General features: G+C 43.3%; 1 protein-coding gene across 1 annotated transcript; it reads left to right on the forward strand.

The window, feature by feature from the left end:
- LOC111850958 (uncharacterized) lies at window positions 1-7,204 on the forward strand. Its single transcript, XM_023825373.2, has 9 exons — window positions 1-161; window positions 868-939; window positions 1,035-1,103; window positions 1,625-1,697; window positions 1,806-1,900; window positions 3,098-3,173; window positions 3,295-3,450; window positions 3,719-3,857; window positions 5,167-7,204. Exons 1-9 carry the CDS (start codon window positions 49-51, stop codon window positions 6,372-6,374), a joined length of 2,001 nt encoding a protein of 666 aa, XP_023681141.2. The 5' UTR covers window positions 1-48; the 3' UTR covers window positions 6,375-7,204.
- The last annotated feature ends 5,241 nt before the right edge of the window (window positions 7,205-12,445 follow it).

A 12,445-nucleotide genomic window follows, 5' to 3' on the forward strand; every position in this document is an offset into this window, starting at 1 on the left:
ATATTTTACCCAGAGGTGCTTTGCGGCGGCGGCGAGGAGGGATCGAAAATGGCGGTGGCTGTGAGGACTTTACAGGATCAGCTCGAAAAGGCGAAAGAGAGCTTGAAAAATGTGGATGAAAACATTAGAAAGCTGACGGGGAGGGACCCCAACGAGCTCAGGTGAGCAGAGGCCCGGAGCGGCGCGGGCTTTGTTACGGATGCGGCCGCTCGACTGCGTTTGGCTAACCTGCTAATCGGATGAAGTTTTGCGGGCAGATTTATGTACCTCCTGAATTCGCGTTGGTATAATTGTGCATGTGTTCTGCAATTGGCGACAAGAAGCACCATTTCAAAGATTTAACCCGCTTAGATACCGGAAAAAGAATGGAAAAGTTTATTCGCTTTCCGATTCAAGTGAGTGAGTTGGGGTATGGGGCTGGCTAGGCGGCTGTCGGCTCCCTGCCGTGTGGTCGCAACAAACCCATAGTATATAGGTATCCGTTTGCGCTCCAGCCGTTCCACTTTATGTATGATAATCGTCCACAATCATACGTATCCTAGTGCTTCGTGTGTTTTCTACGGAAGCATCGACACTTCGTTTATAGAATACGTGCGCCTTATTACCGTAGTCCAAACTCCAGATTACGGATCAGGAATACGGTGTAGTTTAACAAGTTTCGGGGGAGGGCGGACGCGGTCAAATTTGCAGCTCAGATTAAATTTCACTTTTCGAAAATACGTTTGTTTTCAATCAGTCCTTTACATTATCTGCTGCCCCACGGCCCATTTAAATGTGGTGAATGCTGACTAATTTATTTGTTGTTAAAAATGATTTTTTTTATAAGCTAAGCAGAAACGAGGTTGGTAATTCTGTTGTCACTGACAGACCTGGCCAGGCACGACGGCTACCCATTCCAGGACCTGGGGGAGGCAGGGGACGAGGAATTAATGCATTGAGGTAAGCATTAAGGGCTTGAATACTGTCTGCAGTTTAATATGGCTTTGCTCTTTTCATGCTTGGTCGTAATGTATTGCGAATCTTTTGTATCGGAGGCGTGGCTTTTCAGACCCCACTGGAGGACCCCCTACGAAACAGAGGGACATCGAAGGGGCTTTGCTGAGGTGAGAGCTTTGCGTGAATTTGTTTTAATACAAGAAAATTGAATGTGGCATTGCTTTAATTTACTTTTTGCTGAAGTACAATATTTGGCGGGTTAGAGATCCTGTCTGTAATCAGATGGTTGCTGGCTTGAATCCAAGGTTTGCCTGAGTGATTTCACCTCAGTTGCTCCAGGTACTCTGACCTTGCTTTCTCAAGTAAAAAGTACATTGCTTTGGATAAAATGGATTGATAAATGAAATGTAAAAATGTAAATGTACTTTCTCAAGGGAACTGATGCAATCACAATTAAATTTTTCACATTGTCTGTTTAATTAGCTGCAGCTGAAGTCTTTGAGGTCCTCAACGTATCCTGTTGTTTTCTGACATTTGGCAATAGACATTACTTTAAAGGGCCTGGAGTGTGTGGTTCACAAGTGGGATTGCAAAAAGTGTGTTAATTGCAAAAAGTCCTCTGTAAATCCTGGTAATTGCCCCCAGAAATTTGGTTAACCTTGTGTCCCTCTCTCACCTTTCCTCTAAGGTTGGCTGGTGACCAGAGAGCGCGAGATGTGCGCCATGACAGTGACGCAGACGACGACGATGACGAGCAGAAGGTAGGGGGCCCCCAGCATCACCTGTGGGCTGGTTAAGCTGTAGGAGCTCATGATTGGCAGATGGCCAGACGTTGAGCCTCCTGACCTCTTCACCTTTTTCCCTACCAGCCAACACTACAGTCCTCTGTTGTCGCCACCACAAAAGAGCGGACACGCCGAGACCTCATTCAGGATCAGACCATGGATGAGAAGGGGAAGCAGAGGTAAAATAAGCCCTGATTTGCGGTGATTTCTGTACACCTAAGTTTTTGAAACTGCACAGAACAGGCCTGAGCAGAGGTGGGTAATTCAGGTCCAGGGAGTAAATCTCCAGTACTCGCCTGCTTGGTTGAAACAAAATCTTGTTCTGGACTTGAACTTCCCACCTCTGGCTATGTGATTATGTGATTTGTGTGTGCTTAATGAGGATTGTTTCCTATGGAGAGTGGTGTCTTCGTAACGTGTTCAGTTTCTGAAAGTGTCTCCAAAAGATGGTTTACATGCTGTAAGACTCCCAATTTAGTTTGGTAAAGAATTTTAAATGTGGTTCTGTTGCTGAGTTTCCTACTGGAGTTGTGGTTTTTTTAAGATTGAGCTTGTTACGCTCTTGTTCCAGTTCCACTTACTTATTTGAATAAGGGGAATTTACTAATCCTTCATAATCTAATTAAAAATAAATTCAAAATAGTGAAAATAAGAAATTTTGGTAATACTCTACATGAAGCTGCCATCAATAATGCATTATGATAACGTCCTACTGCATTACATAGCATGCATTACATTGGTCGGTATAAGAATTAATAAAACATTACAGCATCTTCAATTGACAGTCATAAGGCATTATAGTGTTGATTATAATATGTCATAAGCTCCAATGAAGGTTTCATGTTTACGGCAATATAGACACCTTCATAATGCATTATAATGGCCGGTATAAGAATTAAGTATGCTTTATAATGCTTTATGAAAGAATCTGTTCCTTGTCCGGATGCATGAGAAGACATGGCTTGTCTGATGAACAAGAGATGGTTTTGTGAGATTTTTAGTAGAACTGGATATTCCAGTGATTGGTTTCCTGGCTCATAATACTGAGCAGAACAAACTACCTTTCCTAGTGTAACAGGTGTGATGCGAAGCCCACAGGTCTGAGGTCAGTGGATATGTTGTGTGCCGTTTTAGAGCAGAGTGAGAACAAAAAGATATTTAGGACCTTTTAAATGAAGCTCTTCAAATTTTTCTCTTTATCTAGTACTCTATTCATTGCCGTTTTTTTGGTGTTGACCCTCATTTGACACCATCAATACCGAATCTTAATGTAACGGATGCCACTTCCAGTAGTTCTGGGGACTGATCGCCGTAGGCTGTCTTTGTACCCTGGGCACATGTTTTGGGCTAATAAAAGCCATATTCTCTTATTACAGAAATCGGCGTATGTTTGGTCTGTTGATGGGAACACTTCAGAAATTCAAGCAAGAGTCCACAGTGGCCACAGAGCGGGTGAGTGACACCCTGGGCCCTAAAATTTGTTCCTTAATCGCTATCCTCATCCTTCTTGCTTGATCTTCATTGCGTGCCAGCTTCTGCCTTGATCTGAACCCCTTCCATCTGGTCATCGCAGGAGAAGAAGCGCTTGGAGATAGAGAAGAAGCTGGAGGTGCAGGCCGAACAAGAGCGGAAGAAGGCGGAGAGCGAGAGGCGGGAGCTCTTTGAAGATAGACGTACCAAGCAGTCGGAGCTCAGGCTCTTGGAGCACAAAGTGGAGCTGGCCCAGCTGGTAATTACGCTCTGCCACACAGCCTGTAACTCAGTGTGTGCGTAAAACGCAGTCAGCGTTTTTAGTGACTTACTCTGGGTGTCCCCTACTCAGACTGTTAAGTACAGATTCGTGAATTACTTTACAAAACACAGCACTTGAGAGGCACATGGCAGCTTGTAATAGGGTTTCTTTCACTAGTGTAGTATAACACCACATTAACTACGATGTGTAAAATTTACACAAGACAGTTTCTCTATCTTAGATTTTTTTAATATTTTTTTTGCAGCAAGAGGAATGGAATGAGCACAATGTTAAAATCGTAAAGTACATCCGTACGAAAACGAAGCCAGCGATCTTTTACATTCCCGGTAAGATGTGCCCAGCCACCACTAAGCTCTTGGAGGAGTCGCAGAAGAAAATGAATGGTGAGTATCGGCTGCACACTGGAACCAGTTACCAATTCCAGCTAATATGCAGACTGCTTTTTCAGGTGTTATTTTCCTCTGTTCTGAAAGAGAGTGTATTTTTAATGAGTTACCAATTGTATTAAACCAATTGTATTTAAAAAAAGTAATCTGAATAATTAAGTCTTCTAGATTTATAAATCAAACTCTGTTCCCAGAGGGCCAAGCATGGATGTGTGCTTAAGGGTTTAAGGGTGCTACTGTATGCAGGAGGCTGTATATCTGAAGGTATATTGGAGGTATAGAATAAATTGCTAATTGAGACAAATTAAGGAAACTGAATATCGTGAGAAAACGGAAGGAGTCGAACCTTTAGTTTAACAGCTGAATTTAAATATTAGGTGCCATTCCCACTGCAGGAACTTTTTTCCAGAACCTGGATTTTAATTTTTTTTCTTTTGGGACTTTTTGGGCTCATGTATCAAAGTGCATATGCACAAAAAGACACTAGAAATGTGCGTAAGCAACTTTACACATTAATCTGATTTATCAAACAAAAAACGATGGGTGGGGGGTACATATTTGCGGAAACTACACAATATTCACAATATTTTGGGAGTATTGGGAAAAGGTGACAGCCTTGTTAAAGGAAGGGAAAAGGTCCCAGTGCAGGCCAGCAATTCACACCATCATCCTGTTACTTCTGGTGAAAAACCATTAAATATAAAATTGTGAACTAGGATGTATACCGACCATTTTAGTCCCTGCTCAAGAGTAGGTTCTTTTCATTCAACCGCAATCTACTGTGGTAGGGCTCATAGTGATACACTTGCTGATTGGTTGATCACAAACACAGCTGCTGACTTGGACATTACTTGGAAGTTTGGGGAAAAGAGTTGGACGTAGTGAGCAAAAAGTAGATGGAGCAGACTATTATTTTTATACTTCTGTTACATGTAATGCATTAATGAATACCTTTTTGTTTGCATCTCTATATTTCTGCATTGGAAAATTCAATCAATAACAAATTTTCTTTTATCTATTAGCAGTGAAATTTGCTAGTGCTTATTAGTGAAATGTTACATTGTGTTTTTTTTCTTCTGTGGAAAACGAACGCTCAATCTGCAGGCCAGATTTAATAGCGAATTAAAAGCATTGTTTAAATAAAATATAAATAAAAGGCTGTGTCACGTTTTGTTCGCAGTCCTCCCAGTGACTAACAAGACGACTTTTGTCACTGTGAAGCTCTCCTTAAATGTTTCATTCTGGATGCTGTAAGCTCAAGTACTGCTCAGTAAAATTGTTCCTGGTGTGGTTGATGTGCCCACAGCCATATTCAAGGAGCGCCAAGAGGAGTTTGCAGAGCATTTGAATAAGATGGCGGTAAGACCCCGGCGACAGGCTATGAGGGAGAAGGAGCAAGCAGAGGCCAGGAATGAGGGTCAGCAGCAGCAGCAGAAGAAGGAGGAGGAGGGTAAGCCTGTAAGGGCGGAGGAAGAGGAGGAGGTGGATGAGGAAGAGGAGGAAGCAGAGATGGAGGTGGAAGCGCCTCACCAGGGGGCGGCAGATGCAAAGGAGACCGAGGGAGAGGTGGGTCACATTCATGGTGAGGGCCAAGCACAGCAAGCAGAGGCTAAGGGGAATGAGGAGGAAGAGGAGGAGGAGGAGGAAGAAGAGATGGAGGAGGAAGATGCTATGGGTGCAGAGGAGGTCAGGGAGGCAGAGGAGCAGGTACAAGGTACCGCAGACTCTGTAGAGGTGGACAGGGGTCAGCCAGGGGATGGGCAGGCAGAGGTGGAGCAAAGCTTGAAGGTGGTGAGCCCAGAGCAGGTGGAGATGGAAGTGGGTGATGAGGTTGGGAAGGTAGGAAGCATGGAGCATCAGGAAGAAAGCCAGGAGAATGGCCTGGAGGCCCCTCCTGCTGAAAATCCACAGGCCCCAGAGACGATGGAGCCAGAGCAGCCTGAGGTTCTGCTGGAAGTGGTCCCTGAAGACCGTAGCACCCAGCCAGTTGTTGAGCCCAAAAGCCCTGGGCAGACAGAGGGGACCCAGGTGGAGCCAAGCAGCCGATCAGAGGTGGTGGAGGTCCCCAAGGACCCAGACTCCCGACCGGGGGGCAGGGCCAAGGCCAGGGGCCGCAGGAGAAGCCGCAGTAGCAGCAGCAGCAGCAGCAGCAGCAGCAGCAGCTCGTCCTCCAGCGGCTCTTCTGGCTCCAGCGGCTCCTCCGGCTCCAGCAGCTCGTCCAGTGGCAGCTCCAGCAGCTTCAGCAGCAGTAGCAGCCGGAGCCGCAGCCGCGACGGAGACAGCAAGCGCAAGAGGCGCCCCTCGGAGCGAGAGCGCGACCGGAAACGGGCCGGAGGCGACCGGGGCCGCCGCTCACCCAAGGGCAGCGGCCGCGACGCCAAGAGGCCCAAAGACAAGGGATCCGACAGGAAGCCTGAGCAGAAGCGCTGCGTCTCGGAGGGCAGCCGCTCGGGGCGACGGGCCTCACGTGGCGAGAGGGATCACAAGTCGGACCGAAAGGACAAGCGCAGGTAAATCAGCCCCCCCAAGCCCAAATTGGGGGGAATTTCACCTCTGTCATCCTGGAAGGAGAAGCCAATGCCGTTTTACAGAGCAATTCGGCCTTAAGCTGCGTTTGGCGGCTTGATCTGTGGGACTTTGACGTTTCTTGGTGTCTTTTTTTTTTTTTTATTATTATTTTTCCCTTCTCAGTAACCTTCCCTTGGTAACCTGTTTTAGTACCAGCTCTGATCTCCAGATCAACTCCAGAAAACGCTTCTCGAACTTTTTACTTTGTGTTACTGGATGGGAGGAGGAAAAAAAAATACAGCAATGTGCCTCTCTGCGTTTTAAACTTGGTCATTGTGATTGTGTTTAATGAAGAAGAGCTTGATCGTTATTGTTTCCCCAAAACTTTTATATTCAGATGCTTTTAAGGTGATGTGAGTACTGTTCCGGTTGTGATTTTTTTTTTTTTTTTTTTTTTTTTTGGTAATTGATTTGATTGAGCAGGGTATGTGGGTTTTTATATATAAAAATATGAATACATTCTCCAAACCGCAAGGCCACTTCAGTGCATCCAGTTATACAGCAAGTGTAGTTAAGTGCAAGGCCTCTTTCAAAGGTGCCCTGTAATGTAATACTCGCACTTCAAATATAGCAGCGGTATCCATTTTTCTGAGCCATACTCACTGTGGTCTCACATGTAACTTTTGTTCAGCCTCAAGTGAACCATTTTACCCATCCAGTCTCGGAATGTACGGAGTAGAAGACTGAAACTATGTAGTAAAATTGGATAGGTAATTTTTTTTTTTTTGTACCACTGAAATCAAAGCACCTAATAAAAGCAGCTGTTTTAAACAAAACTCCTGTGTGGTGGTCTCTCTATGGTGGGAACAGGATGGTCTCTCTAGGGTGGGGACAGGATGGTCTCTCTAGGGTGGGGACAGGATGGTCTCTTACCTTTTTGGGCTTTTAAAAATCCTTGTCTCACATTTTATATTCACTCTTGTTAGGGTTTGTCTCACCGTCATGCCATTATGTTCCTTTCTGCCCATTATTGCTATATTTAATCAACTTCTATATCAATAATCAGCTGTAGCTGTATTTTGGCCCATGTCCCCTGGTTTTGACAGAAAGATACTTGTCTGCTTGGTGACCTTTGCACGTACACTGCGATTGCAGTGGACGTCTCCAGTCTTGTCCCTGCGTGGCTTAGAAGATCCTTGATATTCTTTTCCCTTTTGTTCACTTTGCCACGATGGACACCCCAAGAGTAAGTGAGTGTGAGTAAGTGAACCGTGGGGATTAAAAACAGATCCCCGGTTTGTGTTGAGGCAACTCAGATGAACTTCTCCTGGAACTTCACTGCTTGATGAAATGATTATATTTAATTATAGATGCATCTCTGTGCAAAAAACAAGCTGAATTAGTAATTTTGGAATTTATTAAATTGGTGGGCTGCTGTAGGTTAAGGAATTTTTTTCATAGTGAATTTGGTTTAGTTTGATTTGTGGTTGTGTAGTGAAATGACCACCTGTGAGAGAGTCCCTGTTCGTTAAACTAAGAGTGTCATTTTGTGAGAGAAGTCAGCATAAGCATGCAATGGTTTTTCTGCTGTCATGGATTATGAAATTTCTCATTTCATTAATAGTTATCCATCCTTTTTCCAAACCACTTATCCTTCTGGGTCACGGGGGGTCTGGAGCCTATATGCAAACTGCACACACACGTAACCCAAGCAGCGACTCGAACCCGGGTCCCAGAGGTGTGAGGCACCACTGCACCACCATGCTGCCAACAACAGCAATTATTATTTTATTTATAATTAGTGAAAACAATTCAGCTATTCATATTAAGTAATCAAATTATTAGTTTTACACTTGCTTAATGAAAGCCAAAAATGTGATACGGCAGGAACACTGTTCTGACCGATCATCTGGGGTAATGTATACATTTGTAACAGCTAATGAAGCATTACATCACCCGATATTTATCTCGGGTAAATTTTTTTGTTTGCCTCACTTAGTGACACACAAGTGCTGAAAACAGCCCAGGAGGAGACAGAATTGGACAATGATACCATAATGAAATGCAATGGCGGTGAGAATCTAAGTAATTCTAATAGCTGCCAGTGGGTGGCAGCATAGCTTTATTAATGCTTATTGCAACACTACCGTTAATAATATAAATGTAATTATACAGTTTCATGTCGGAAATTTTCATTACGATATTACTGCTGTAGCATATTACTATGAACTTACATAATGCCTTGGTGTTAATATCGTGGAATAAACACTTGTTTGTTTTCTCGTTATAGAGCAAAAAAACTGTTTATCTAGTCTATTGGGGAAATTCTCATAATCCACATACTTTATGCTGTATTAGGCTTGGCTCCAAACTTTGGATTTTCCACCAATTTATGAAGCGTCTTGTCTTTATGCCAACTTATTAATCTTGTTCTACGCATATCCCCAAAGAAAAGAAATGGTCTCTCCGTCCAAATGCCTTTCAGATGCCGGAATAAACGGCATATCCCCGGAAACGCAGTTCCTGATGGTGAAATCGTGGAGTGCATACCTAAAGCCCTATTACATAAAGAGAAGAAAGTCTGGTTAATGTTTTTCACTTTGCGGGTCTCCGTTTAAGTTCTACGCAGTGTTTTTATCGCTATACGTAGCGAAATAATGTTCACCGATGATGTGCATTCGTTTTTATTTTGGTTGTGGTTTTCGCAGATCGGACTTATCATGCCAAAGATATATATAAAAAAAAACATACCGTGCTATGTAGGACCTACACAACTTAAACTTATTTGTTTCTGACCCCTGTTAATGTTTACTTTGCCCTCATGTCTTTGATGTGGGTTTGGAAGTAGAAGTAAAATCACTGATCCCAGGGACATCACTGTGGCTTATTCAAAGCTAAGGTTCCTCTAGTTTTCATCAGTAGTCTGCGAACTACACATGCATTTTCTGCCTTTTAAATAATTTCCTTGGTGGTCCCTTTTTATCTGATGAAACAGCGTTTTGGCTGTTAATGTGGCTGCGTATTAACTAAAGGGTGCTGTGAAGCTGTCGTAGAGGATGATTCCCTCTTCTTGGATTTTACAGTCTCCACAAATCACTTTTTAACACAGAGTATGGGGAAGTACATCTGAGGATTGATAAGTGCAGTTTTCTGTGTCCACAGTCTTTTAACGTAATTCTCTGTATTCAGATACAGGCTTTGGGAAAAGTATTGATCACATGTAGACACTTATAGTCTTTCTTCTCTGTCACCTTGGTGTGATGGATCTAATTCAGTTATAGAACTGCAACTGAGATTGCTGGTAAATTATAATTTAGATTTTGATCCGTCTCCCCCCCCCCAATCCATGCATTTTCCTAAAGATATATTTACCTCTTTTATCCCCTGTGTTTCTCTCCCTCTCTCGTGGCTCTGTGAGTCCTCTGAAGCCTCAATGCATCACCCTTACCACCTACTACTGAAAAGTTAGACATGCAGTGTTAATCTGGAGGCCTGAAAGATTTCAAATTATCCAGCGTGTTGTTCTAGTCAGAGACACAGACTTACTTTTATTCAGATAATTTAAAGTAATAATTACATTTAATGATACCACAACCAATACACTGAATGCTTTGTTTGCTTGTGGAACAAATATGGTGCGAGAGATTCCTTTAAAAGCTTTTCACCCTACACTGAAAATATCTGATCACAAATGCTTGGTTTTTAGTACACTCAGGAGACCTAGTCAACCCAAAGTATTTTTAAGAGCATTTCCTCCTCAGCAGCAACCAACATGAAGTCTTTCTTGTTCCATGGGTGCTCTTGACGCCTTTATTCTTTACAGACAGGAAACGCTTCTCTCCACTGTGTCCGAAATGCTGCAGACTATTGCTTTCATAGACGGCTGCCGCACCGATTCGTGAATTTGATTTGATATGAAGGCGCGACTGTGAGTCACATGACTCGCCGGTGTCCCTCTATAACCCCCCGTCTCTGTCAGACACCTACACTTCTGTTCTCAGATTGTTCACTTCAAATAAAACCCAGCAACTCTGCAGTACACAATTCAGCAAGACGGGAAATGTTTGCGCATTATCACAGTCATTTTCTAAGCGTAGAAACTCAAGCGGGAAATAATCTGTTAGCATATTTCCAGGGAGGGGAAAATGAAGTATGTTGAAATGCCGTTCAGCATCATGTATCTGTGGTTTGCTCTTCTTGTCTATGTATCAAAGGTCACCTTGGCTGCACTCGGATAGATACCAAGGTCCTTTGATATATATACTGTATATATATCATTGCTGAGCATGATGTCTGTGACTGCGCAGTTCTAAATGCCTCCTCTGCTCACACATATAAAGCAAAAGATGCTAAATGGACCCATTATTTGGACTGACGGTTTCATCACCCACAGATCCGCATATAGTACAGTAATGAGCTGGCACCAGTGTTGTGATTAAGTCTCATGAGGTGGGAGAACTCTTCAGCATAAACATGTGCATTTTGCCAAAGATACAATCACAAAGCAGGGTCATGGGAGGCTTTGAGCTAATTCCAGGACCTGCAGGATTTACGTTGTGAGCAGAATCCCCACGTCATCACACTATTGGTTGATTGCTAAGGGCTTTTTCCCACTATACGTGTTGCGTTGCGCTTTCCATCAACACGCACTATTCTGCGATTCGCTAGAACATCGTACATCACATAGAAAGCAATGTATGATGTTCCAACTAGTGCGCTGCGTTGCAGTGAATTTTGAAAACGCACCACTGCACGTATTTCTCTGCGCTGCGCACTGCCGATGATGACAATGAAAACTGGATACAAACACAATCCGAAGTGTTCGTATGCATTTTTTTAACACCCTCTTTTCCCCCACGAGCACTAGGGAGAATCATGTGCATAGAAATGACTAATACAAAACAACATTAAAAACTATTATTGCGCAAGAACGTGGACAAAAAATGCAGTACAACGCGTTGCACTTTTCATTGTGTTTTTTGGCTTCCCTACTGTGAACATACCCTAAGAGTTCAGAGGGGGCACAAGTAAGCTTAGTAACTCATTTACTACTCAAGTGCAAATCATGAATAAATATAGCAACTGCATGAAATACATGAACTGTTGATTGATTGAGTAATTATGAACGAACATGGGATCAGTACGTAACTAATACTGTTTCTGGTTAATTAATGCATTAAGTAAGCATGTATTACTACATTATTTGTGCCCCTGAGTAAAGTGCTACCAGTTGATTTTGAGAAAAGTAAAGATGTGTAACTAGAAAGTAGAAAAAAAAGATTTTTGGCCTTCCCTCACATCGGCTTGGAGCCCATTGAGCCCAGGAATCCTCTCAGCAGCTGTTATAAATGTATCAGTTTCCTTTGATAGTTGTGCTTATTAATCAAATAATGACCATATCACAAAAACCATGGAAACCTTGCAGAATTCATCCTGGCGGATCTACATAAAGAGTGGTGACTTAGAATAATACCCAATATCAGTGGTCTCTTCTACACACTATACAAACAAAATGGCTGCCCTTAAGTCCCCCTCCATTGCTTATAGAATGGATGCTGATGTCATCAAGTCATTTTAGGTGGTCGCAGACCTCCCTATGAAGACACTGTTGTCCTCAAGGTCAGAAGCCAGGATGTTGTCATAATGAGAAATGACATATGCAGAACTCTCTGTAATTCCTTTTATTAAGTGCACTGACTTTCATCAAAGCCCCTTAATGGCATCTGTCAGTGATCTGGCGGTCAGTCTAGTTAGGGGCTCGCACAGCACTTGTGGCTGAATCCCTCCACTCCCAGGGGACACAGAATTGCCACGTCTCTTCTTAAACCAATCAGTGCTGCTGTCTCTCTCCCAAACGCTGCCATAGTGAACGAGAAGACCAGGCTAGCAATGCAGACAGATTGTTTCCAGTAAGCTGCTCAGCATGCACAGAAGCCCACAGTACCACTCACAGCTGAATTTTCTGTTATTTTCCCACCTGGACACATGTGATGCGAGAACACCAGGGATACTGCGGACACATGCTTGCACCCAGTAGAGGAGGAACAAAACACTTATTCTGCACAGCCTCCACACCT

Source organism: Paramormyrops kingsleyae, chromosome 19, assembly GCF_048594095.1.
Source record: "Paramormyrops kingsleyae isolate MSU_618 chromosome 19, PKINGS_0.4, whole genome shotgun sequence".
NCBI classification, from domain to species: Eukaryota; Metazoa; Chordata; class Actinopteri; order Osteoglossiformes; family Mormyridae; genus Paramormyrops; species Paramormyrops kingsleyae.